A 27,529-nucleotide genomic window follows, 5' to 3' on the forward strand; every position below is an offset into this window, starting at 1 on the left:
GCATTTGGGGGTGGATATACTGTGTGTGCCCAGCTATGTTTGTCTGGTTGTTGAACCCTGATGCTTATCTCCTTTTCACCCCTCTTCAGCCTGCTGAGTTCTGGGAACAGCAGTTACAGAAAAACAGGCTTGTGTTCAGCGCATCGGGCCTCAGCCAACGACAGGGAGAGGCAGACAGAGATGGAACGGATGCATTAGAAATGCTGCAGGCTCTTGGAGAGCAAAGCAACAGCTATCCTATCTCTGCAGGAAGGAAGGCACTGCGAGTAGGTAGAGAGTGGCTCCAGTGTGTGCATGGGGGAGCGAGGGGGAGCTGGGCAACACTTTTTCCCTCTGACCAACTGGTCTATGACTACTATGAACGTAAAGTGCTGGAAAGTCCAGCTGCTTTCATCATCTGAGCAGGAAGGTGCTGAAAACAAAATAATGGGGTACAGTACAGGAGTTAAGAACAGTGAGCAGGCCTAGCTGATTCTGCCTAATGGGGTGAGAATACTCAGGCACTACAACGCTACAGGGCACACAGACACAAGTTTAAAAGAGGCCAAAGTCTTCCATTTCTTAGCCGTTCATCTTAATCCAGGGCAAGCTTGTGACTGAAAGCTATTCCACGCCTTGTTTCTAGGCATGATGGCTTCTCATCCCATCCACCCTGCAAGAGCAATAAGGAAAAAAGGTATACTTAGTAACTATGCCTTCTGAGCCTGGCTTGCTGAAGAAATGAGATGAACGTGCCCTGTGCTCACTTCTTCCTGTCTGCCCTAGCCTAATAACTTTACAGCCCAATGGTCAATTTCTACCGAATGTGGTAGAAGAGCAGCAGTTTCAAGTTCTAACAAGTATAATGGAAATAGGCAGACAGAAAGAAAAACTAGTTCCTATTACTGGGAATTCTCTGGGGAGAAGACTCAACGAACTCATATTCCTTTCAGATACTTGGAAGCCCACACAGGGATTCCACACCACTGCACATATCCAACCACAGAAACCCTACTTGACCCCAAGGAATTCAGCTGGGAGGTCTACAGGACTTCAAGCTTTATTAATTCCACGGCTTGCAGAGTGCTTCTTTTCAAGTCAGGCTTTAGGTTTCCTATAAAACTCCTCTTCCTGTGCATACAGAGGAAATGCAAAGAGGGTGAAAAGCCAGACATGCTAGTGCAGAACCTAGGTCCCACCTCTTTCCCAGCAAAAAACGGACAGACAGCAGGAAAGCTAATTTGCAGTGAGGAACACGGACTCTTCAACTGCGCAGGCAGGCAATTTATACTGAGATATCCTGTAATTAAATGGACACTTTTTCATACTCATTTTCAAACAGCGGAAAATCATTACCCCAGGCACTGAAGTTGGTACTGGCAGGAAAGCAGGAATTATTACATGAACAAAACTAAAGCCAACAAACCATCTAGCAGACTGCAAACCAAAAATGCCGTTTAATAAAAGTGAAGGAGCAACCAGCGGCAGTGATAGTTAATTGTGTAACAATAGTAGCTGCAAGCATGGTTAATGGACAAGAACCCAGAGGGACTAACTTTTCCCAAGGCCCACCAGCTGCTAATGTGATCCTATCAACACACATGAGATGTGGACTTTATACAGGCTGGAAAAGGGGGAAGAGAAAGAAAACTTTGCAAAAAATCAATACGTGCTTAACTGAGCAGGTGGCTGCTTCCTACAGACACGAATACTTTCGGAAGCATTTCAAACCAGGCTTCCTGCTCAGTTCAGTGGCATGGGCATGGAGGAGAGTCAATGCTGATCTTAAAGTATCAGTGGGTCAGAAAAGTTTCCCACAGCCCCAGGGTCTGATAAGATCCTTGAAGCTGGCAGCTGCCTGGCACTGGAACTAGGAAGTTTACTTAATAAACTGGTAAGCCTGGAGCTTGGGGAAACTGAATGCTTGGTGCACATACTGGCCTTCCTCCTGCGTGATCTCTGAAGTGTCAAGACTGCTGTGCTTTTAGTCCTCAGCACCTGACATGAAGCAATGCCAAAAATGTCTTCCCTGTTTCTTTGCCCAGAACCTTCCAGGTCCAAAAGGCTGCAAGGCACCAGCTAGCCATGTACCTCAGCATCGTGAGAGCACTGGGATGGCTAACCACAGGCCCCACAGATGCTCCTCTTCTCCACAATTTCCCTTTTGTCCGCACATGCCTAAGCTAGCCTGAAGGCTGAACGGACCTCATATGTACCACTGCAGTTTCCAGCTATCTGTGACTTGCCGAGTTACTGACCCACTTTAGGAAGCTTGGGTGTTATTTGAAGTGACAGATGCCTCTTGTGAAGTCTGCCCAGCTGTCCTCTTGCTCCCTTGTCTCACTTGTGTGCTTGAGGGACTGAGGTAGCTCAAAGGCAAGCCGTCATTTTCAAGAGAAGAGCCAACATGTGTGAAAGCCAAGGTTCAAAGAATGGCCTTTCCTTAAAAAAAGCCTCCATGGAACTGGACTAGGGAATGACACAAAGATACCGAGACACCCCACGTGGTGTATAAGAGAGTCCATACTCTCCCTCAGCCCCTGCACCGGCTCTCAAAATCTTCTTTTACTCCTCTTACCACTGAGGCCTGTCAAGGAGAGGTTTCAAATCCCTCCTGTGGCAATAGCAAGTGCAGGCAGCTGAGCCAGACACATGAATAAATCAGTGCGAGCAGAGCTACTCGGCTAACATAGCACCTTTCAGGCTGGCACTAACATCCAGAGACCTGATCTCCATTTTCCCTGCAAAACCAGAGAGCAACAGGAAACAAATCAAAAGAGAAGGCTGGAAATCAGCTGTGCAGGTAGAGCATCCAAAGCTGTAGGAGATCCACGTCAAGTCCTGACATGGATATTCAGGTCATATTTCCCGCTGACGAGACGTTCCGCAACTGGAAAAACACTACCTGATGTAAATCCTGCTATATTCCTACAGAAAGTGTTTCAGTCGGAACAAACCCTGAGATCTTCTGACAATGAAGCTAATACCGTCCCCCACCCGTTTAATCAAAAGAAGTCCCAGACAGCTCTATTCTCAAGACCACCCCCTGCCTCAGAAAATCTTGACGCCATCGCCTTCTGCCGGGAGGGAAAACCACCTCTGGACCTTTGAAAGGCACCTCCTGCATTTTGACAGCAAATCCACCCAAAGCACTGCAATGCCTGATCCCAGTCAGGATCAGATGGTACAAGAAAGAGGGTGGCGAGCCTCCGAGCACGTCTCCACATCCAAAACACAAGAACAGTGCAAAAGTGAGAGGTGAGTTAAGTGATTAAACGAATGGAGGAAAAGTGCTCACAGGCCCTCCCAGCTTCTAACATGATAAAATACGGCGGTCTAACCTAACAGTGGCTACCCTTGTGTCACAAATCTGGAGAGCAAACGAGCCTAATGGCTGCTTGTTATGATCCCCAAAGACACTGCTCCCCATTGCCCCTCATTTCTCAAACGCCAGCTGTCTCTCAGAGCCCTAAGAGATTGCTTTGATGCTTGCTCTTCCGTGGCTAAATCCAATCCTTCTGCATTGAGGGGTTCAGAGGACTGGGGGAGGAGGTGGCAGAGGAAAAGGCAGTGTGTTTCCTCATTGCAAATCAAAGAGCATAACTGACATCAGAAGACAAGCACACAGACGGAGCAAGCAGAGCATGGAGTGAGGCAGGGGGAAGAGCCTGGCTGCGGTGAAATAGGGAAAAACAAATCTTGCCGGGCAAAAACAGCAGGCAGAAAAAGCTGATGCGATGGTGCAAGCTACCTTCTCTCTTCAGTTAAAGCCTATTTCCTTCCTTCCCACCTCCTGCCCATGCTCTCCAGCGCTTTCTGGTCACTTCATCTTCTGTTTGCAAAGATGGACTCCAGCTGCTACAGGGTGCTATGGCACGTTTCTGCAGCGGTGAAAACCGCTGGACTTGTTTTCTTTACTCTGCACTCATTGACTTCCAAAGGACAGCCAACGCATTTCAAGGGCTTGGTCCTCATCTTGAAAGCACTCTGTGACCTACGTTCAAAGCGTCTACAAAGATCAACAAAAGCTCTGGGGTGAAAATACTGGCCGACGCTTTCTCCTCCGGCATGAACAGAGCTCTCCAGAAGAAGGGTAATGGTCACCGGCACAGGTGCTTGCCTCATGCTGTGAAACGGGATCTCTCCAGGGGCTCCACAAAGTTCAGAGTACAAAGCCGGCTATCTCTCATTTTGAGCGTGCGCGTGGAAGTGTGAGAGAGAGAACGTGCACACACAGAGCAATCAAAACGATAACGTGTAAATGCCTACACAACCTCTGTGGACCGCTACAGAGCTGTGGAATCCAGAAGCACAGCCTTTTCATGTATGCCAGCCCATTTCAACTACTGTACAGATGCATGCACATGTATTACACACATGACTATATCAATTTCAGGGCAAACCCCTACACTGTACTCTCTTTCCCTTGGGGCGAGCATGCACATAAGAAACGCTGATCGTATCAGTCTGCCTCCTCCCAGAAAACGCTCCCATTCTACGAGCAAGACAATGTTAAGCACTGCATAGGTCAGAATCTCTTTCCCTCTCGCCAGTCTGTCTCCCTGGCCTTCCCAGTCCCATTTGCCTGGCTCTCAAAAATTGAACTAGCTTACAAAGCTACTGTCTCTCTCCCGCCCACATCCTTGGTAGCTGCAACATGTCTGCTGGGCTGGCTCCAAGTCTGTGACTTCACTGGAGCAGCTGTTCGTCTCTGGGAAGAGAATTTGGTTAGAATTCAGATTCAGTTAGAGCCAAAGCTGTGCAATACATGGCTGTCTTCCCTCCAAGTGAAGACGCTATGCACATTACAGGCACAGCCAAAACATTCTCCTTGGGTAAGCCTGCCTCCAAACAACTGCAAGGAACAAAGAGGGTGGGTGAGTAACACACGTCTGACATGTATCTCTTGTCTAACAAAGTCTCAAAGCAGGGAAGGCAGACTGGGGGCTATGACAAGGAAAAGCCAAAAGAAAAAAGAAAAAAAAAGGATAAAGATAAATCTCTGTCCTGAAGGATAAAAAAGACCAACGATGAGCCCATCAGAAACTCCCTATTGTGAACAGGGGAAGCTAATTCAAAGCCTTCCCTGAACCCACTGCAGCCCGATTCAGCAAGCGGCCTAGCCTTGCCAAGTAATTTGGAGACTCCTCGGCTCCCAGAACAGCCCCCAGGAATGACTGAATCTCACCTGGAAAGAGGAGTTTGGGGTTACGTACCTTCCGGGATGACCAGAGGGCCTGAAAAGTCGCCTTGCCTCCTTAGAAGGAGTTATTCGTACGTGCCATTCACTCCAGGGTAAAGCCTCCAAGAGGATAAGTAAGCACTCAGCAACTGACTCGCCTCCCAAACGTACAACTTGCTGAAGACCGGAGAAGATAGTAAGTTCCTAAAGTTCCCTCCCCTTCAGCAAGAGAGAAAAGCTGAGAAATGTACTGAGGAATAGTCAGGTTTCAACAGCGTTGGGACTGGCAAACTCATTAAGCTCATTTGCAATAGGCTCCCTGTCAATATACACATTCAGATGCGTTTTCTGCTCACCGCCACTCAGCTCAAGAACACTTTTTTAACCATTTCTCTCCCTCTGCAATAGTTCATAACCTCTGCTTTGTCTAACAGAGAGGCTATTACCCCATTGACCTAGATAAACAGTAAGACCAGCCCAAAGCACTCTCAAAATAAGAGCTACTACTCAGATGTTATGGTAATAAGGAGTTAGTATGATACACTGAAACAGACAGATTTTTCCCTCTGGCTAAAAACTTCACTGAATACACACAACCTTTTTCCTGCCTCAGAGGAAACAGATTGAAAGCCATGTCAGATCCAATAGACGTATCAATCAGAACCTGTACATTAAAATGCCTATAACACTACAGAAAAAAATTACCTACCAAGCAACCTGCAGTGAGAAGAAACTTTTGCTTATCATCTGAATGGAGCAAAATGTTTCCTCTTACTATTTCAACCTGACACCTTTTTGAACCCGGGCAGTTTGCCAGCGGTCTGGGATCCCAGACTGTTCTCTATTTGGAGGAGAAATTAGGAGTAAGTGAGGTACGTTTTGGATGCGTTCCCTTTTACAAAGACTGGCTTAATCTATCTTACTTTTCAAGCAGAAATAGCAAATCTCTTTCTGCTTGAACAATGGAAGAATCAAACTGGATAGTGTCATTGCGTATATATCCATGCCTTTTTTTTTTTTTTTTGGCTAGAATTCCACCCAAAAGCTCTTGCTGCTTGTCCTAAGGAAAAAAAAATCCCAAAGACCAGGGGGAAGAGTTTTATGCTGAGTAGTAGCTTTATTCCTCGGCCTCTTTGCTCTTTTTTGCTTCTCTCACAGATATACAGATCTTCACAAAGCAATAACCAGCCAAAAAAAAAAAAAAATCCTTTGCTCCTGTGTGCCTTTGCTTTGGATGGTGACATACGCTTGGATTTGAGATAAGTCTGCTGCTGTTTCACAGATACACTTAATTTTTTCTTACAGGTCTTTTAAAGGAGCAACACAGTTACCTGTGCGCTTCCTTCTCCCCATTTTCAATAGGGTGAGGGACATTCGTAACACTAAATTTCTGCAGAAGTCACGCTGAAAGCTTGAACAGAGGGATCTGCAAATAGAAAATAAAAGCATCAACATTCACTTTTTAAGATTTAAACAGAAGCGTTACAAAGGAGGAGCGCACTTAACGTATTAGAGTACTCCCTACTTCCCGCCTTAGGCCAGAATACCCATATGCAAACCCAGCACAACATCCTGTCTCAGAAAGATCTGCATTTCCTGATAGGCAGAGCCATAACCTGACTGGCACAAAACCTTATTTTCAAGTGTTTGTACTCAAATACTCCTTGGATTAAGAGGTCGTTGGACTGCTGACATAAATGATTACATCCTTAAGCAAATGTGAATTTTTCACACTTGCTGGACACACGACCACCTGTTTGCACCTACTAACAGCAGACCCACCACTCGTTGAGTCTCAGGAGCTGTAAGTGGTAGAGATCTTATCAACAAAAAAACCCCTATAAATTGCTGACATACCCTGGAGGCACTGGGCCTGCTGGCGAGTGAAGGGAGGCTTGGTGGTTGCTACAGTCCTCTCATTTAAAATTAGGCAGGGAGTCCACTAAAACATAACCCAAATTGCCCGAGTCATAACATCTGCCAGTGAGCGCCACTGGCAGATAGACAGCTGCAATAGCTTACCTTGCTCCAACAATGCTGAGCCCTATTGGAAAGGCAAACAAAAAGATCTGGCTCATTGCAGAGTTGATTTGGTACAAGGATATTGGATCCAACCCAGATCCTACCCTGAATGCCTGGACCCGCACAATGCAGGATACTGAGGGTTTTAGCCAAGCTCTGAGCCCCCTCAGCGAACATCAGCATGGCAGAAACTCTGGGGGATTGAAATTAAAATACTTCAGGTGCACCTCTGCAGGGCCGACAAAAGGGAAACGCTTTACTGTATTTAGGCTTTGCTATAGCATGAATTTATCTGAAGTGGCCAGAGTGATACAGAGCCACCCAGCAGCTAGGAAATTAAGATTACTGCATGTGATTTAAATGCTTGGCTGGGATCCCCCGAGGTCTGGTAGGAAGAATCTCTGAGGGGAGGAAAAGAAAGTATTTTGTTTGATGTACGTTAGCTCGGAAGGAACAGAGCCAGAGTGCTAGCGTGGCTGGAAGAATCACTCTTGCTGAAGTCAGATTACTCTCTCTTACTTGTCTGTTAGCCACTGCTTAGCAGCACTGTAATGACCCAAAATTGCAGCTGACAGATTGGTGCTGAGAGTTTGCCTCATTGAGGCTACCGCATGTGGATGGGCCATTACTCTTTCAATTTGGTCTCTGATGCCTGTTAACATACATTAGGCTTTTCCATATGGTGCTTTTTAGCCTGGTGTCCAGGGCAGCTGCCCAGGCCTCTGTCCCCACCCACGTGCTCAGGCCCTGCCTAATGAAAATGGATGATGGCCCCAGCTTAGTAATGGGACACAGATGGACCAAATGGTTTTTCACTTTGAAACATATTTTCATTTAAGAAAGTCTCAAAAGAATGGAAGGTTTTTATTCTTCTATCACTGTAATTTTTCACCCTCATACCCTGCATTCTTTAGACAGACCAGGAATTCAAAGTTGCAAACTTTTAGTTTGACTAGATCCGGAAGTCTGTAGACCAACGTCCTGTTCTAGCACTGCTCTTCTGCTGATGGCACTTGCACGCTCTCTCACTTGCCCCTCCTATCTCACCTCTTCTACTTATATGAAAAGCTCTTTGGAGGAGAAGCATCATGTCTTTGGCAGAACCGCTTACAGAAGGCCTGACACACAGCTGAACCAGTCTCGGCTGAGGGAACGTATTGCCCACTGCAATACAAATAGTGAAGATAAATTAAACAACTGGCTCACTACAAGGAAAGCCTTGTGCAGACACAGCAAAAGCAGGAGACTGCACAGTGACTTGTGACAACACCCGACTGAGGGGACTATGCAATTGGCATGGCAACCAAGGGTCATCTCCCAGCAGGACTCTTCATTCTTCAGATTATTTCTGTTGTTGATATTTGTATTCCGAGAAGAACAAACGGGCCCGAGCAGACTCTAAGCACCACAGAAGAGTCAAACTTCGTTTGTGGGAAAACAAGGCTCGTCTTTTAAATTACGCCAATGTAGTACCACGTGTCTGCTGATCAGTGGTAAGCATACACCCACCAACAAACGCCCAGAGTCAAGGTAAGCACTGGGCAAACATTTGCTCCGAGAGGGGAGCCATTTGTGTCGTGGGCCAAATGCCCCGTGCGGTTAAGTTGCCACTGCAAGCCTCCAGCCCAGCAGGCTTTTGCAAACAGCATTTCACACACCCCTCAGGCTGACTTGCTCTAGGCAGCCAGCCTGGCGCATCTGCAGATTAGACGGGACTCAGCCACAGCCTCTGTTGTCACAGTGATCTGGGACACCACACAGGATGAACTCCCCTTTGCTGACTGCTCTTATCCATTTGTTCTACTGTATACTCTTAGGAGACAAGAGTTCCCTTGCACTCTGCTCGTAGAGAACCTAGCACTGGGTATATCCTGAGAGCTCATGATGCTGTTTACAGCTTCCCAAGGTGCTCCTTGTCATTTTTGGTTTCTGCCCTTGTGCTAAGTCTTTTCAAATAATCTGGAAATAACACGTTCAGTGCTAGGGCACTGTTTGTCCATGACATCTTATTTACCAGGCAGTCTATCTTCTCAGCAACGTGAAGCTTAGTTATATGTTTCTGAGGGACAGGGCAAGCGTGTGCGTGTGCAGAAACGGGATGGGATTCAGGAAAACGATTCTCCTTGATCCTTTCAGCCTTCGTTACAATTCTTCCTTTAAGTGCCAGCTCTGATTTATGGCCTGCCATTCACAGGCTACAAAGGCCTGCAGCCAGGGCTGACCAGCTGTCAGAACAGGGCTTATGGAAACAGGAAACAGACTAACCTGTCTCTCTGTCTGCCCAGATCCCAGGACAGTTAACAGGAGCCGACAAGATGGGCTGTTCTTTGTTCTTGGCACATTACTTCCACCAAGAGCATTTCTTGGGGCTGTGATCGTGTGTAAGGGTAGAGACACCCAGGAACTGCGTGGAGATTCCCCAGGTGCAGTAATTTGGATGTAGCCCTATCCTGTGCCCAAAGAAAGACTTCCCGCATTCTAGTCTGCACCTTCCTGCTTGCTTCCTGCAGGATTTTTGACACGCTGGCTGATAATTTGGTTTCTCGTTCTTGTTTGATGCTCAATAAGGCTGGCAAAGGTACATCATCTCATGAAGGCCCCTTCGTGAAAGCTGCTACCTAAATAAAAACAGCAACTAATACTTATCTGAAAAGAATATGCTCATACACACACACACAGACGCTTTCTCCTCCCAGCAATAACAGATCCAGTCATTTCATATTTTATATGAAGCCACAGTAACAAGCCACTGCCAAAATGCAAGCCTGCCCATGACTTAACGGTTAAAGGGTGGGAGGGCATTCCCTTACCTCACTCTACTGGGTTTATGTGCTCTCTCGCACAGCTTCTGAGTCACACAGTATTTAGACAGCTTTGCAATACGGAGACATTCCCATTTTGGTTTTGGAATGGACCGAAAGGCCACGAGAGGTATTTCTTCTCAGTTATTCTGCTTCTAGCCCACTCTGTCCCACAGCATGAGAAGCTGCCTTCCAGCACAGAACAGGGTTCAGTTATCCTTTTCGGAAGAGCAATCATAAGGCACTTCCCAGCCTGCTGGCTCCCAGCAGTTGGTAAATTCATCAGTTCACAGATGAAGATGAGCATTGTTTGCAAGCCAATATTTCAGAGCAAAAAAACTGCCGTTTCACTCCCCACAGTTCTGGCCTCCTAAAGTGAATATCCATAGCTTGTGAGGCAGCTGCAGCTCCCCGCCTGTGCACCTGCACCTAAGCTCCTGGTAGAGCCGCTCTCACCACGGGACTGATTCACCTCTGACTAGATTAGCAGCACGAGGGCAAGGACAGAGGCAGAGCCCTTATAGCATCCAAAGGCTTGTTTGGGGACATTTCCTGACCTCAGGGTTTCACTCTGCAGCAGGAGACGCCCTGCACGGAATCTTGTCCCAACGGGAAGAGTTAAAACTCTGTTTAAAAAGTTATCATAGAAATACTCTCCCTCCCCTTTTTGGTTTTTAATAATTGATCTGCTGCCTATGCTAGGCTCACCAATTAATGCAGACCAATACATTCAAACCCATCTAGACAACCTGCTCTTGTTCAAATATATATGAATAATATTTACAGTAATATATATAATATATATACAAAGAGAGTCACAGCTAAATCTGCCATATTTGAACACTCGCTCACATACTGGTGACATAGCTACAGCTGTGTCTAGAATGATGGACTAAAACAATCCCCTAGGGGACCCAAAGCCTCCCGCACCACTTCTGGAACGTACGAGCCAGGAGTGGGCCACTTTCCACAGCCATAAATCCTTGGCTTCTTCCCGTCAAGAGGAGGCTAACGTGCACCAGTCAAGCACAGCCTGGTGAAAGAGGACGTTTTTAATCACAGAACTACCTCATAGGGAAACAATCTTGTGACAGGAAGTAGGCTTGACCTCAAGTCAAACTCAACAGGGTCCTGCTATATGGACTGCTTATAAGCTTTTTCACACTATGCATCAGTTGCTTGAAAACCAGATTCCTCCAGGTCCTCAAGGAATTGCTAAGAAACAGAGACTTCCTCGTTCCCAGCTGAACGCCCTACACACGGGGCCTTCCTCTGGCACAGCTACTTATTCCCTCTGCGCTGTGGTCCAGCCACACAATGCCCCTTATCCAGTCTAGCCTATCACTTAAGGCTAAGACATTCTCCAGGGAGGTGGAAGACCCGTGCGTGAATTATTCAAATTTCCTTCCCCTCCTAAATTCTTCCTCTGAGACTTTCAGCAAGCCCTACATAATTTTAACAAGTGGGAAGCAGACAGATTGGAAGAGGCTGATGTAGGTTCAAACCGCGCTCTCCAAAACTCCTATCTTAAGAGACCGCAATCCTGGCTTGTTTCATTAGGTACCTCTCTCTCAAGGCTGCAAAATGAGGTATGAATCTAGGAATGAGAGCTCAGTCAGCTCCAGAGGTGCTGGCGTCAGCAAAGAGGAATACATAGATCAGACACGTCTATTGCAAGAAGGCTCAAAGGCTCAGTGCAGGTAGTGAAATCAATCTCCCTTTGTGCAGGGTATGACTGCTCCTTAGCAGTCTGGATTACAGGCGGATAGCTTCTAGACTCTCTGGTTCTCTTCCCAGCTTTCTGCAAAGGGCTTATTCATGCAAGGCGATTAACAACAACGCGCTCGTTCTGCATTAGTTCCCCCTCTCTCTCATGCTACATACGCCCTTTGACTCTCAACAGTTTCCTGTTTCAGAGGCTCAGTAATTATTATGAAATAAAGAGCAACTTTAAGCAGAACAGCTATTCTGCAGTAATGCGCTGCCAGAATCGTCAGTCTGGAATTTTCCTCTATGCTGACAAGTCCCAGTTTGCTATGTATCTCTGGATAAGCGATTTTTACCTACCTGCATTTCATCGTTTTCACATCTAGGGCAGGCTGTAAAGTAACCATTGCCCTAACGGTAACTCTAACCTTTACTCCTTAGGAATCGCTGAAGGAAAGCTACATCTCTTAAATCCTTCCTGGAGGAGCAGAGAACACATTCCGCTTCCCCACCTCTCAGGCTTTTGCAGCATGCAGTTTCACCAAAACACGTAACATGGAACACTGCCTATCCTTCTGACCTAGTCTACAAAAGCAAACACGGGCATTACAGTACTCCCTCTCACTCCGCAACACTCCCCTCTCAAATCTCTGCAAGGTCTATCAGGGCTCAGCAAAAAAAGGAAAAAAAAAAATCACCGTATAACACATTCTCCCAAGTCACCAAGAGGTCATTTGCACTCAGAATTTCCTATGCGGCACGTCTTACATGAAGTTACTGTGCACGCTGAACGGTCAAGATAGCAGCTTCTTTCATTGAACAGTCTCCGTGGGATACAAAATGCATTCACAGCTTGCTGTTGCTGAGTGTTTTGTAAATACAGGAGCCCAGAGAAGTAACTCAAGTCACATCTTCAGAGCCCACTTCACAAGTGAGAGAAGCTTTCAGAACTCAGGGAACAAGATCACTGAATAAGCTATATACACTGAGTCATAAAGAGACAATGAGCAAATGGCTTATTCGACTTCTGTTACGTTTCCACTCAACTAAACAGAGTGGCAGAAAGGTCCGCAGAACCACAGGCAGAAGTCTGTGCGGCATCACGGTTAGAACATGACACAGCAAGGTCTCTTGGATCAGTCTCCAAATTTCCTAACTACTAAACCCAAGGCATGAGGCAAACCTCTTAGCCTGTATTGCCAAGAAAGAGAAACGAGAATAGCTGCGCTTCTGTATCACAGGGACACCGCAGTTTGTTACTATCTAAACCACCAAATCATCAGCTGAAGGATGTCAGAAACAAGCATGCCATCACAATACATTCTGTGAGTCGCTGTGCTCGTCTATGACCAAGAGCAATAGCAAAATTCACTAGACTGAGTGGAGAGAGAAAGAATTCCCCTTTGGTACAAACCTGTTTGCTCTTTTTCCAGCTCATCCAAGTCCATATCTGACTATTCATATCCCATCAACCCCAAGATGGGATTCCTTTTTTTTTTTTTTTTTTAAACGGACTTACTACCTTTCAAATACACGTGCTCCGAGTCTCTGAGCAGAGCCAAAGGTGATAGCAAGATAAGACAAAAGACACCTTGGCCAACCTTGTATTCGATTCTCCCTGCAATCTTAGGCTTACCCTTAATTTTTTTATGGATGTAATCAATGTCAGAGGAGCCTCATAGGCCACGCGCTGTCCAAGAGCGACAGATTTAAGTCCACCAGCATAGACAGTCCTGTCTGTCCCCGCTAGATTTAAGTCCACTTGCCAGCTAGCTGGAGACAGCCACTACCTTTGTCAAGTCTGGCCCAACTATATAACCCTCCGCTCTCCCAGGCGGGAAACGCACACAGTACAGTCCACTAGCTTACCTGAACGCAACGTACTAAAACATTATCTTCACTATTAAAAGGACATCCAAACAAGTCATCGTGGAGGGTACTAAATTTCAAATTAACATCTAGCTAGTTCCTCAGGGGTATCTGCCCACATACATGCATACTTTGATCTCAGAGTAAACGAGATTAACTCTGTTTTCAACGAGGAGTAAGTTACCTTAACTACTTCGGATCTATTATGGGAAAAGATGTGCACACACGGAGTTACCCATGGGTATAGTATGCTGTAGGTTCACAGCTGAGCTTGTTCCCATGATAATTTCTTCACTTGCCCACAGCTTGAAGCATAAGCATGAGCTAGCTTGAGGTAATAAAAGATCAGTGAACAACACTGTAGCATAGTAGCACTGTAGCACTGAATTAGGAGAGGTCAGCACTGCATGTACTAGTTGACTTTGAAAGTTTGCCTTCTGAGAAAATACCGTGCCCCTCTTTTTCAGGGTGTGGTTTTTTTTTTTTTTGTGATCTGGAGATGAGCTCATACACACACAAAATCACGTTGAGCTGTGACAAGGCTTTAAAACGCACTGGCTATTGTATTTAAAAAACAAACACACAAAACGCCCCACAAACCTCTCCCTTCTCCTCGACATACGCCACTAGAAGATTCCCAATTCTTCTGTGAAACGTTTAAATAGTAAATACCCATATATGACACTACCTATAACCCTTCACTATACCCGTCCTCCTGAACCTGATCTATCATGTAAGCTCCCTAATATTAAACACCATCATTAGGCAGGATCCAGCGCTGCTTCAGTCTCAACGTATTAACTTACCGAGGAAATTGCAAAACTAAATCCAACGCAAGCACTGATTTCAGCACTGATGAAAGAAGCTGGCTCAATTGTCTTGGCCCCTATCCACAGCACGTGCACTGGCTGCGCAGACTTCCTGCTTGGTGCTCAGCCAGCGTGCCTCAGTCTACATTAGCAGGAACCATCTGCAGGGACGAAAGAAGAGTTCAACTTCCAACTTAACTTCCAACCTTGAGAGTAGCCTGACTCCTCTCTTCCAGGAACCGTTAAATAATACGGCATGCACAGCTTGCTGAACAGGCAGTCTCTCTTAGGGACAATCTCTTATGTCCACATGCTGCGGGGTTTCTCATTTGCATCACACACCGTCTTGAACGTTATCAGAGATGATATTTAACGCTAGATAATACGGCAACTCTTATGAGAGCAAATCTCATGAATTATTATCCTGTTTGTTCTCATACTGCTCAACAAGTCTTACTAACAACAGCAGTAATATTTAGCTTTATACAGAACTCATCATCCACAGGTCTTTAGAAAAAAAAAATTATAGGAGAGAGTCATCACCCATTTTCAAGACAGGGAAACTGAGGTACTGAAAGGGAAGTAACGGCAAAATGTGAAAGCCGGTAGCAAAGCAAGGCATAAAATCAGGTCTCCTGTGTCCCAGCTGGGTGCTGTTGGCAACACAGTTGGAGAGCTCCATATCCCATTACCCATACACTGAGTCACTGAGTTTCTCTCAGCAAGGATCTTATTTTTCATTATGGAGTGGAAAAATAAAACAAGCCACAGGGCTCTTAACTCCTCCTGCAAGCCAGAGAGACACAGCCAGAAACTTCTACAGCAAACGAGGCAGTGAAAATGCAGCCTGACACAGAGCAAAGCGGCAGAGACAAGCCAGCCCGTCCGGGTGCTGGAGTGGCTGCATCACTCATTATTCAGGGAGAGCGGGGGAGTGGGAAGCGTTACTTCAACTGTAAGAAACCAGGCTGGCTGCTGATTAACTCAAAACGCTGTTGAGCTGAGGGATCTCATGGTCACTGCCCCCCAGAAAACAAGACGTAAAGGCTCAAAAACAAGCCACTTAAAATAGGTCCTTTTCAGTTCTCAGTAGTGGCCAATCAGGCCTCGGAGACAGGCTCAATGGCGTCATACGGCTGGAGTCTCTTCTGTACGCGATCACTCCCAAACCCTAACGCAGCTCCAGACCTCAAACTATTACTGCTAAGAATTAAATCAAGCCGAGCAATAGAATTTCCTGCTTCACGTTCCACCGGGTAAAACGCCCTGCCTGAAGGATTAAGAAATCTTAACATAAATAAATAAATAAGTCGCAGGACACCAAGAAACTGCCACAGGGCCAGAGCAGCCAAGAGCTGCAGGACCGTGGTTCACAGCGGGTTTATTTCGGGGCCAACTTCGGTCGCAGCCCGCACTTCTCCTCAGCACTAAAGCGATGGCGAAGGCGCAGTCCCCCGAGGGCCGCCCCAGGTGAGGGCGGGCAGGGCACGGCGCGGCCACCCCCAAAACGCCGGCCACCCCCCTCTCCAGACCCTGCTGCGGCCCCTTCTCCTGCTCCCCCAACACCCAAGCCCGGCCGGGGCGAAGCCAGGGGCCTGGGCAGGACGAGGAGGCGCCGACCCACCTGGTCCCTCCGAGGCGGCGGGAGCAGCCGTGGCGCCTTCGGGAACGGCCGCGCTCCTGCTCCCACAGAGGAGCTCCTCGGAGAAAGGAGGAGGACGAGGAGGAGGACGAGGAGGAGGACGCAGCCGCGACTCCTGCGGCCCAGGGCAGGGACCCGCCGGGCCGCTCCGCCCGAGGAGCGCCGCCACCTTCGCGTGCGGCCGCCTGCCAGGCGCCCTCCCAAAATGGCGGCCGCCCCCTATGGCTGCTGCCCAAGATGGCCGCCGCCCCCAACGGCCCCAACGGCTCCCGCGAGCCCTCCCCACCCCACCCGGGCCGCCTCCCTCCCTCCCTGCCGGCGCGGCGCCGCCCCGCGGCGGGCGGGCACAGAGAGACCGACACGAGTCCCCAAGGCGCCATGCTTTATTGCGGGGGTGGGGAGGACGAAGAGGGATGAGGCGGGCCGGCGGGGCATGGCCGAGGCGAGGGTGTCGAAGCCCGAGCGCGGCGAGGCGAGGCCGGCGGCTAGCAGGAGGTGAAGGTTTTCCAGAAGAAGTTTTTACAGGGGGCCTTGCGGTCCCGCTGCGAGAGCTGGGCTAGCCGCCCCAGCGCCGCCCGCTCCTCCTCCAGCTTGCCCTCCTCTTCGAGGTCCGCCTGGCGCCCGGCCTCCGCGCCCTCCAGCAGGCCCGCCAGCATCTTCAGCAGGGCGTCTTTCCGCACTCTGGTCTGCTCCTGCGGGCACAGAGCAGCGGGCAGGTGACGCGCCAAGGGGAGATAAAAGCGGGGCAACCGCCGAGCCGCCTTGGGGCACAAAGGGAAGGAACGGCGGCCGGGCCTGGCAGAGCCTAGCGGCTGCTTACTTCCCCTAATAATATAATTACCCCCGCCTTGCTAATTGGGGAAACTGAGGAATAAATAAGCCCGAGAGCAGAGCGGTGGTAGGAGCTGAGGGGTTTGTGGCTGTGTGGGTCACTCCTCCCCTCTGCAGCCGACTGTGTGGAGAAAGGCAATATCGTGCGTTATCATCACTGGAAAAGAGCTGCTAACGCATAGGCGTGAATTAGCTGTAAGGTCCCTAGCTGCCTGCGCTAATCAAGCCTCAGTGAATGCCAAGCTGCCTCCCCTCCTGGAAAGCCCTCGCTCCCGTTTGGGAAGGGCACGGACGAGGCGGGGAGTCCCCCCCCGTTACTCAATGAAGCGCGTCTGAGAGCGCCAGCCCCTGTAAAACACTGGGAGTCGCGCGTAGCCGAGGAGGCGGCCGGACCGAGGGGCAAGAGACGCCCCAAACACCTGCAACTAAATACGCTAGCTTTCATGTGAAGAAGTTGGGGCAACAGCCTGAATTTGGGGGAAGGCAGAAGGCGAGAGCTGCTGCGCAGCTCCCTCCCTTTGTAATAGCGGTTTCAGAGCGAGCGCTGTGGTTTTGCGTCTGAGGGATTTCTGTCAGTAACGCGGGCTGCGAGTTAGGGTGTTTTTCTTAACTTCGTATCAAGGAAATCGGGGGAATTACCTCTTGCCGGAATATTCCTGCTCCTCCTAACTCATTGGCAGAGACAGCGGGTACCGGATTAGCTGGACAGAGAGTCCGACAAGAACAGATCCCGTTTCCCGCACGGATGGGAACGTTAGAAGCAAATTTGTGTGTGAAGTCTCAGAAACGCCGTGTTCGCTGCTGGGATCGCTGCGTCTGTCCGCGCTGGTACGGACAGGCTCGTTTACTAGGGACTACTTGGGGAAAAACTCAAAAGGGGGATAAATACAGGTAGCAGCACTTACTCTGCGTTTCCTTGACAGCATGTTTATGGATATTTTTGAAGCGTTTCCGTAGCGCTAATTACTTATCCTGTTTTCAGGCAGGGGAAACTGAGGCATAGAGACGTTAGATGCTATGTCTGTAGTGGAAGTAAAGATAAAAAAGAGCTTGTGTCCATCCTAATTGTGTCCGTTCCCATGCTGCGAGTAGAGAAATGCCTGAGCCTTAAGGAGATAGGCTGGAGAACCCAGCCGAACGCATCTCCTGGATCATACCTTCCTCGTGAGCTTCTTTCCTAGCTCTAAGCCCTATGCTTTGAAATATCTGCTCCAAGCACAGCTACAGATGAGCCCTGCGACGTTAGAGCCGTCTGCTAAAGATTCAGATCCCTAGTAAAGACAAGTGAAATAGCTGTACTAAAACTCTCAGGAGATGAACTCGCTGCCTCAGGCTCAGGGGTGGGAAGGAAAAGCTCAGCCCGCTGTTAGAGGACGTTCCTTACGCGTGATCGGTCGCGGCTATCGGTGGAACTAGGCAGCTCTTCCCCTGCACTAGTCCGTTGCTAACGTCCTTTTTTCTGATAGCTGTTTCTCAGGTGCAAGAGACCGAGACCCCTTTGGCAGCAGCTAGACATCTCAGCACTGGTGGGTTGTGGGCACGCCTTGAGGTTGATGCTCAATTCACTGTACTACTTCCACCAGCGCGACAGAACGCGCACATCTTTCTTTTAGGCATTTTATGATAGTTTATACGTAGAGTCCTGGCATTGCCTTGAGTTACAGCACTGGTGACTGTAAGTACTGGTTCATCAGTATCTAACAATTTTTCAGTTTGTAAATGCTTTGAAGAGAGTCAGTATATCTATTTTGATAGCTAGTGCAGTCATCACCTTCATTTTCACCAAAGCCTGCCTTTCTCTTTTGTTCCATAGAACTTGTTTCTTTTTTTTTTCCAGCAGCTCATACTTCTCTCAGAAAGAGTTAAGTATTGGGTTTGTTGTTGTAAGAATCTGCAGCTGAAAGTTTACAGTTATCCCCAGAAGGGTTAATCTCAGCCAGCTGCAGAAGCCCTGATCTCTCGCAGAATGCTATCCCTAGTACCTCACGCTGTGTACGTTTCTTTCTTGCAGCCAGTTTTGTTGTTAATGGGATGTGAGCCCATTCCTAAAGCAATAAGACACTGATGGATGAGCTGGAGCTGATGCTGAGACAGAAAGAATGATGTGGATACGCACAAAGGAGAAGTTAGTGCCTCTGAGACCAGCACTGGAATCCTTCACTTCTCTGGGTAGCTCCTGTCCAGGACTGAAATAACAGCAACATTATGGATACAGCGATGAACTGGACCGGCAGAGAGCCGCGCGACTAACCACAGCTCAGAGGATCTAAGGGATGGCAAGGAGCAAGCAGGTGAGGAAAATGGTGGGGCAGGGGCAAACGGCACAGGGCACTTCCTTGCGATTATGCTACGGTGTTGCTTCCTACCCCTCTAGCCTCTTGGGGAAACAGTCCAGCAAAACAAAGTTATTAGAGTGCTGTAGCTACTACAATATTGCAGTTTTGCCAGTTGGTAGGATAATTATATTGCTATAATAAGTTCTGCCACTGCAAAGAGCTGTGCTGGTCCAGTGTGTAATTATTCTAGCAGAACTATGTCAGTATAACTCCCCTTGTGAATACTACTCTGGAAAAAAGCAATTTTATTCTGATATAATTACTTCATTTATTATTCCTCTGTTACTTTCCTACTGAGCCCATCTTTTAAACACTTGTCCTTCCCATGGGTCCTATTTAAAATATCATCTCCCTTGATCATTCTGCCAATTACATATCTTTTCCCTTCTCTCTCTCCCTGGTACTCTGCTTTATTCTCTCACACGATACTCTTTCAGCAACCTTATTTTCTCCTTCTCCTGTCTGCTCTATTCTCTTCTTTGCCAGTTTTTGCTTAGCTCAGACTTCACTTTCGCAGCTCACCCGAGTCTACCCTGGTACCTTTCCTAAATAAACCGGCTCGTAAGCTGCAGTAGTAGCCCCTGCTTCAGCAGGGCTGGAAGCTGTAGTGCCTTGGAACACAGAGAGGCAGAAGCGGTCGCATCAGGTAACGTGTAATTGCCCTTTCTGCCCTTCCCTGGCTCCAGCCTGCTCCTGCATGCTCCTGTCCCACCCAGCTGCTGAACAGGGTGTGTTATACTCACCCTACTGTTCTGTAACGCGAGTCTCTCTTCTCCGGGCAGTGCAGTGGCTCTCACGCTCCACACCAGCAGCAGAACGGACACCAGGCTGGCCACCAGCTGCATGATGTACAGGCTGTGACTACCGTGCTCAATTAGGAAGACTGGGAGAGGGAGCTGTTTCTGGGCTCTCTTCTGCCTCAGACAATGGCTGCAGCCCCTTTTATAGCCCTCCCCCTAGCCCGGTGGGTGACGCAGACAATTAAGTCTATATCAAAGGCAAATTAGACTTTGGAGAGGTTGTTAACACTTGGCTGCTTGAGTGGGATACTTCAGTGCCTCTGGGCTTTCCATGTGCCAGACCTGCAGAGCCTGAGGAAGCGAGGGGTTTGGGATTCTCCAATAACATAATAACATGCTATCTCACCTCGATTTCTCACCTCGAGAAATCGTAGGCGCTATCCGTGCCTCCCCTAGTTGGCTGAATTCTCCTTAGGACTAATGTTGGCCAGAACAGGCCAGCAGCTTGCACCAAACCTCCAGCCAATGCTGGATGATTCAGAGGAAAGATGTAAAATTTCTGGCCACCAATACTTAGATATGGGCTTGGACCCTCAGCCCTTGTGTCCGAACAGCTCCAGACTCGAGGGCTTTTTGGATCTGGATCTCTGCTTCAAATGGAGCATCTCACTGTGGAATCCCAATTTGCCTGGCTCTCCCATTACGGTAACATGGCAGCGACAGGGTACGGGGGAAACAGCAGAGCAGAGCAGATTACTGCATAGCACAGCATAGCATACTGCAGCTATGCAGCAATATAATCTCTCTCTCGCCACCAAGCCTTTCTCCAGAGGCACACACCTAAGGGCAAGTCCTCCTCTGACTTTTAACAACCAAAAGGTTGCCAAAAGGTAAATAGTTATCCTTATTTAACACATACAAAAACACAGGGAGCTGACCTGGCCAAGAGGATGCTGTGGCAGAACTAAAACCAGAAGGCAGAAAAGCCTGTTCCCGACTCCTGCCCCTTACCAGCATCACAGTTCCTGGAGCAGCATGATCAGTCTTTCCCTTCAAGTAATCCAGCTCCTAATGCCGGTTACACCACTCTGGGTGCTCAGAGATGAAAGGTGTCGTCTCTTCCATGCGTATTTAAAAAGAAACACTGGATTCAAAAAGAAACACTGAAAGATACAAAGAAAAATAACTTTTCTGAGTGATGTGGACTTTTGGGGAAAGATAGCAATCCAGCAATTTCTAGGAATGAATTTTCATCAGAAAACTTTGTAACCTCATTGCTTCTTATCCACTGTTGTGAAAGCTGGCTTCCACGCGTTGTTTTCAGATGAAACCTTACCTAGTTCCTTTTAAACTGATCCTGCTAGTTTATGAGAACGCGCGCTATTACCTTCATAATGGATTCTTTCAGACGCTTTCCAGCCTGTCTGGGGTTTGACACACAGCAGTCAAGTACCAGGCTCCAGCGAGTAAGCAAATCGTGGGGGATTGCTAACTGACCCACAGCCGATTTGCTCCAGTAGATGTGAAAGTGGGAGGATAGCAAATGGAGAAAGCACAGTCGGTTGCTCAAGACAGACGAAGGGCATGTACCTGTGAGCGTGAGATGTGGCTGGGCTGACCGGCAGGCAGGAGGTGAATCCTGTACTGTTGCATATGAGGCAGGACTAAACCTCATGGGCCTATTAGCCCAAAAGCTAGACAGACAACAGAGGCTGTGCAGCCAGGTCTCCATGCTGAGGGCCATCTGGTCTAACCAAATTGCTTGTTTTATTAAATATGGTTTTGTGTGGAGCTTCGCCTTCTGAATGGGGAGTTTTCTATAATGCCTCATTGAGTGAATGGCGTCACAAGTGTGCCTGGAGGGAAGATGCAAAGGGGACTCGATGCGTGAGCTGAGAAGAGCAAGAAAGACACAGCGACATCTCATGAGGCAGTCTGGATGACCATAGTTATGCAGGACAATGCTCTTCTGCCAGGAAGGGAGGATGTACTGAGCCAGAGATCATCTTCTGGGGGTCCACGGGGATGTAAACAGTGCGTCTGCCCTGGGATTAAAGGGCAGTAACAAAATAATAGTTCTCTCCTGAGGGGGTTGGCTTAGGAGACAGTTTCTGCTCAGACATGCCAGCATTGAACCTGTGGCCCTGCTGGCTAGCACACTGCAGCCAAAACATGTACTCCCTCCTGGGCAAGGCTTGGCGTCTCTGCTCTTTTTAGTAACTGAAAAGAGATGAACGCGCAAGTCCAGGATTGCTCTTCCCTATCGCATTGGCTGTCTGACCTTTAAGAAGGCCCTGATTGTTCTTTTACCAACCCTTAAATGCTCATCGCTCTGTACAGGGAAGTTTAAGATCTTCCCTTAGAGGAATAAGCACTTCTAACAATTCTTGCTTTAATTTCCTCTTATCGCTTTCTCTCTCAGTTATCTGACTCACCCTTCAGAAGTCTTCCTCCTAGATGCTCTCTTCTGTCCAGTCACATGTGGTTTGAGTAGGTTTCTGCCTTTTTACGGTGAGGGTAGACCTATCTGAAATCAGCATGGCCAGGAAGACATCCGTGGGAGCCTGGTAAAGGAGGGCATGCTCCAGGTGGAAGTTCAGCATAGAGGGCGACTTGAAAAGGCCTGGCTAGATAACAAGGACTTTGGCTCACAGCGCGGCTTCAGCAGAGATGCAGGGTTGGTTCGGGAACACAGCAGAATATCCTGGCACAGCCAGGTAAAACGGCTACCGTCTTGTGACTGAGGGTGAACAAGTAATACGCAGGGGGACGGGTTTGGTCTTTGAGTGAAGAGTTGCCTGCCCTCTCCTCAGGGCATCTGTTCAGCACTTTCTCAGCAGTGCCAGAATACAAAAGCTAACACCGTGGCTGGCACCAAATACCACAATGAGGAATAAGGTAATTTCTCAATTGCTTTTCTCTATGGCCTGCATGTTTGCTGTCTTCTGCCTGTTTCTTGCCTGGTCTGCTTTTGCTCTCCCATCACTGGAACCCTTTCTTTCCACCCTTAAGGGCTCCTAGTGGCAAAGGGCAATGCAATAAATAAAGCAATAGTCAGTTGGCAGTGGCAAGCCTTCCTGGAAGGAGAAACCAATTTGTTCACGAACCTGAAATCACAGCTCATTTACCAAGCCAAGCTTGCAGTATTCCCTTAGTAACAGCATCGCCTTTCCCCGGGGCCCTCTGAGAAGCATGCAGGTGGCTGTTCCAGCCATGGCTTTCGTCGGCCCTCATCTAACGAACCCAGGGAAGAGACTGCCTGAGCGTGGGCTGGAGCCTGCAGTTCCCCACCCATCTCTGACCAGGGCTTTGGAGCAGGTGCAGGGAGGAGGAAGGGCAGTACCGCAGGGATGCTGCTGTCAGAGCATGCATGCCTACAAGCCTGTTAAAGCCCTCTAGGGAGGTGGAGCCGGGGGAGTTGTGCTGCCTTCTCTGTCCATCCACCCCCAAAGGGATTGGGGGAGGATGAAGGGAGGGTGAGTGTAACACTTCAGTGCTGTGGTCAAAACCTTTTGTTAATTAAACATCATGCAAAGTTACACATGGCAGTTTTTTCACCAAAAATTCTCCTCAAAAAAAAAAAAAAAATTCAACTAGTTGCTATGAAACACTTCTATTTCAAAATCCTTCCATTTTCCACTGAAAATATTTCGCCTGGCTCTAAGTAAGAGGCATTTCAAGCTGTGAAGCAGGTTGATGACACTGGTGTTATTGCTTACTGGCATATGAACTGACCTCCTTTACAGCTGAGACCACCAGACTCGCGGTGGCAAGGCTGTCTGGACAAGACTTGGATGGAAATGGCCTTTTGCCACTCGGATTTCCTGGGGGCTTGCATATGCGCCGTGCCGTATGGGAATGCAGTCCGAAAGAGCTGACCAGTGACGTTAACACATGGGACCGTGAGACTGCCAGCGCCGCAGAACAGACGGCTCCGCTCGGAGAGCCTCAGGCACGGACTCGCACGCTCCATGCAGGCTGAGCCCCTGGTTATTCCTCTTTTACAACTGCAGGGGGACGAAACACGTGCAGGGTCACTGCATACTTCATCTCTCCCTTATTCCTGGCATGCAGAATTAGCTGTGTTAAGCAAATTTCCTCGCAGAGATGACCCCGAGGAGAGCGGCGGCAGGCTGCGGCGAGGAGTGGCGGCAGCCGTTCAGTACCAAGGAGAGGGCAGCCCCCCTGCTGCTGTCATGCTCCGGGGCCAGCTCTCCTCCTTCGTAACAGACCCTCCAAACCCTGTTCGCCACGGAGCTGGCATCCTTGAAAGGCCTGCCACTGAGATCCTTAGCGTTCATAATAATCCCCCCTGCCTTTATCTGCTACACACATCACTGTTCCATAATTGAAATTCCCTGGCTCTAATTCCCCACCTTTTGCATATCTTAAAAAGCATTTAACTCCCTCCAGTACATGGCCGGAAAAGAGCTTGCTTTGCCTAGTCGTCTCAGTATTTAACTTGAGTAAATTTCTCATTTCACTTTTTAATGTCATTTTGTCTGACTCTCTTTTTCTGGACCTGAGGTGCTGCTTCAGGCTTTTGTCTAAACTTTTACCTCTTCTTTCACCTTCCATTTTATCAAAGGAACTTTCCTCTCCCTGAACTTGACGGCAGTTGTTATTACTTTTTGCCTGTTTGCTTACTGAGGCTGCTGCTCTCTGGTGAAAGATGAATTGTCATTCTTACCTCAGCGGTCTCTTGCTCCAGCCAAGCTCCGTCAATAATTCAGCCAGGCCTTGATAGCATTAGCGCTGGATGAATGAGACACTCATGCCAATTAACTGGCTGAAAGGGCTCAAGAGATACAGGCAAGAGATTTCTCTTAATTTTTGTTAAGCTGTTTTCTGAAGTTCTAAAAATTAAGTTAGTGCAATGAATAAAGCACAGAGCAGGGAGTCTGACACAGTTCAGAAGGCGCCAAGAGGCTTAAGCAATTGGTGTGCTGAAGCCCATCAGGCTCTGCTGTCTCGCCTGTCTCCACCTGCTCTGACTGATACTGCGCTGTAAGCTACTTGGGACAAGGCCTATCCCTGATCATACAGCTCCCAGCTTAATGAGGTGCTGCAACATGACTGCAGCATGTCTACACAAACAGCATCTTTGCGGATCTTTGCTTTGCTTAAGAACAGCCTTGTACGACTAGCCTTGGGCAAAAGCCAGCTAAAACTCCAAGAGAGTGACTCAAATATTTTAGTTGCCCACTCAGAGACGCTGTAAAGATTGGCTTTTGAGCGTTCAGGGCTCAATTATGTACGGGGCCCCGTTAGTTTTCTCCTGTTGGGCATAACCCAAATTGCCAGTCTCTTCTGAAACCCCAGCTCTTTGTGCCATAGCATCCCACAGCGTAACAGCTCAGACCTCGCACATCTGTGGGAGGGGTCATCAGTCTGCAGACGCACAATTGCCTGACAGATGACTGCCATGCCAAATACTGTTCTAGCAGCTTAAGCAGCATGTAGACCTTGTGGCAGCTCTCAGCACAGGGGTGACTTTCAGCAGTCATAAAGTGTTTGGAGCCACTCAGATGGAACCAAGCTATAGATGCACAAACTCTTGTTCCTGCTTTTTCTGCATTGTTAATGAATGCCTGATTCAGGCACTGATCTGTATCTTCACCTCTTGCAAGGGGCTGAAGCATTTGGAACTGCCTATAAAGAACAGCGATTTGGAATTTCTCAGAAATTATATATAGGACCCTGCGGATAGATCATGTGCAATTTGGATGGCAAACAGCCTTGTCTTCCTGCTCTCGTAACTGGCCAATTGCCTGGACCACTTACTGAGCTTACAGCTTTGGAGAGAGCTCTGGGAAACGGAAGAATTAGCTGTGCAGAGGTTAGTAACAGGATTGATGGAGCTCTTCCCCTCCTGGGCACTGTTGTATTCACCCAGGGTGGGTGGAAGCCTTGAACTTGTTACTAGTTGGCAGCTGCTCTGAGGCCTTCCTGGACTACAGTCCTGGCCTTGATTCCAGTTCCAAGAGAGAGGAGAAGATGTGAGAGGTAGTTTTCTGTCAAGGACGGAGGGCTGAATGGGGCTCAGGTGCACAGCCATTTAAACAGGAGTAGCTAGAACCAGCTTCCAGTACCGGTCTGTTCTTTATAAATACAAGAGTTAAGCAGTGTAAATGCACAAATAGCCCTCTGCAGAGGGACAGATCTAACTAAATCAGCAGCTGTGAGAGAAAGGGAAGGAGACAGAGTTATCCGAGACAACTAAGAGGCAAGATGGGTGTCATCTTGGCTCTGCTGAGGTTAAACATGCTGCACACAAGAATACAAAGGAGACCCAGACTCAGCTCTGCAACTCAGCAACGCTTTGCAATATCTTTAGGTCACAAAGAAGCTGTACTGATACTGGTAGCAAAAGAGGAAATCAGGAAAGTGAAGTAGTAAGTCTCATCAGAAAGGGGAGAAAGTAGAAGGGAAAACTGACGCTAACCAAGTCCCTTGCTGAAAGCGCTCAATAGCTGCACCAGCTATGCTGTTTGTATGGTCAGTTATGGCAAAGCTCAACCCCAACCATTGTAAAACTCTGCTCCTTCCTGTTTTCTCTTACCAAACCAAACAGTCTCCCTCAGAGCAACCAGCCTTTTTTTGGCTTCTCCTGATGCCACCTAGCGACTGTTCCCAGCTTGTTCAGCAGCTTGAGTTCAGTGCAGGATCGGACCCTCAGAGCCACTTAGCCACAGCAATTTTTGCAGAGGAAAAGATGGTGCAACTGAGTGGGGCCAGTGATTGACAGGACCCGAGTGACGCTTGCAGGGAGATGGGCAACTAGAGAATAGCTTGGAAAGGCAGACCAGAGGCAGTTTGGACTAGAGAATAGCTGGGACAGAGGGTACTGATTTCTGCGCTGCAGAGGATGACAGAAGCTGGAGCTGTTACGCAGTAAAGTTACAATACAGTACAAGCAACTGGATCACTCTTCAGAGTTTATTTTTGATGACGTTTGTCATTCCTAGAGACAAGGGAGAGAGGAAGTCAGACCAACTAGAGAGTGCCCCTGGATGTCTTCTGACAAGCATAGCAAACGTTCAGGCTCTCCGTTTCCACCCCCATACTCTCCCCAAAGAAGCACACTGATCCACACTGATGTCACCTTAACCAGAGCCGAGTGTTTAATTGATCGCAAGGGAGTGATAACTGCACAGTGGTCATGCTGGGGAGATATCCACTGCACAGCGGTGGCTCGAGTCTTTAAAACAAAAGTGAAGAGGTGGAGGCAGATCCATCTCACAACAGAGTACAATGAAAAACAACGTACGTATCTCAGGGTTCTGGGTGCAGCGTTAGAAATAATGACACCTCTTAAGGACTAGCAAATACCCAGGCCTGGGGCATCTCAGCATGATCGAGACCAAAGACTTTTCAGAGCAACTGACTCCCCTTCATCAGTACTGTACAGCAGGCAATGGATCTAAGGTTTGTTTTTATATATATATATATTTATATTTATATATATAAAGCGCCTATCACCGTATTGATAAACATTCTTTGGAACCACTCTGATGGCAGGGGTAAGAACAGGAGTCAGCCTGTTAGTACCTCAGCACTTCTGTTTCCAACCAATTTAAAAAAAAAAAAAAAAAAAAGCCACAAAACTTT

At 48.1% G+C, this 27,529-nt stretch overlaps 1 protein-coding gene and 1 long non-coding RNA gene across 3 annotated transcripts; both read right to left on the reverse strand.

Annotated features, from left to right (window-relative positions):
- Positions 1-6,253: 6,253 nt before the first annotated feature.
- On the reverse strand, positions 6,254-16,264 carry LOC138061775 (uncharacterized). The gene is made up of 3 exons (XR_011135685.1): positions 15,994-16,264; positions 14,367-14,530; positions 6,254-6,587 (listed from the first exon to the last, which is right to left on the reverse strand). It is a non-coding gene; the product is annotated as an uncharacterized lncRNA (long non-coding RNA).
- Positions 16,265-16,377: 113 nt separating this feature from the next.
- CORT (cortistatin) lies at positions 16,378-21,066 on the reverse strand. Of its 2 annotated transcripts, XM_068915753.1 has the most exons (3): positions 20,930-21,066; positions 19,922-20,017; positions 16,379-16,703 (listed from the first exon to the last, which is right to left on the reverse strand). In XM_068915753.1, exons 1-3 carry the CDS (start codon positions 20,933-20,935, stop codon positions 16,497-16,499), a joined length of 309 nt encoding a protein of 102 aa, XP_068771854.1. In that variant the 5' UTR covers positions 20,936-21,066; the 3' UTR covers positions 16,379-16,496. The 2 variants fall into 2 exon arrangements, with proteins under 2 accessions (XP_068771853.1, XP_068771854.1); XM_068915752.1 differs by lacking the exon at positions 20,930-21,066 and having other exon boundaries at positions 16,378-16,703; positions 19,922-20,137.
- Positions 21,067-27,529: the final 6,463 nt, after the last annotated feature.

This window comes from Struthio camelus, chromosome 21 (genome assembly GCF_040807025.1).
Source record: "Struthio camelus isolate bStrCam1 chromosome 21, bStrCam1.hap1, whole genome shotgun sequence".
Taxonomy (NCBI): Eukaryota; Metazoa; Chordata; class Aves; order Struthioniformes; family Struthionidae; genus Struthio; species Struthio camelus.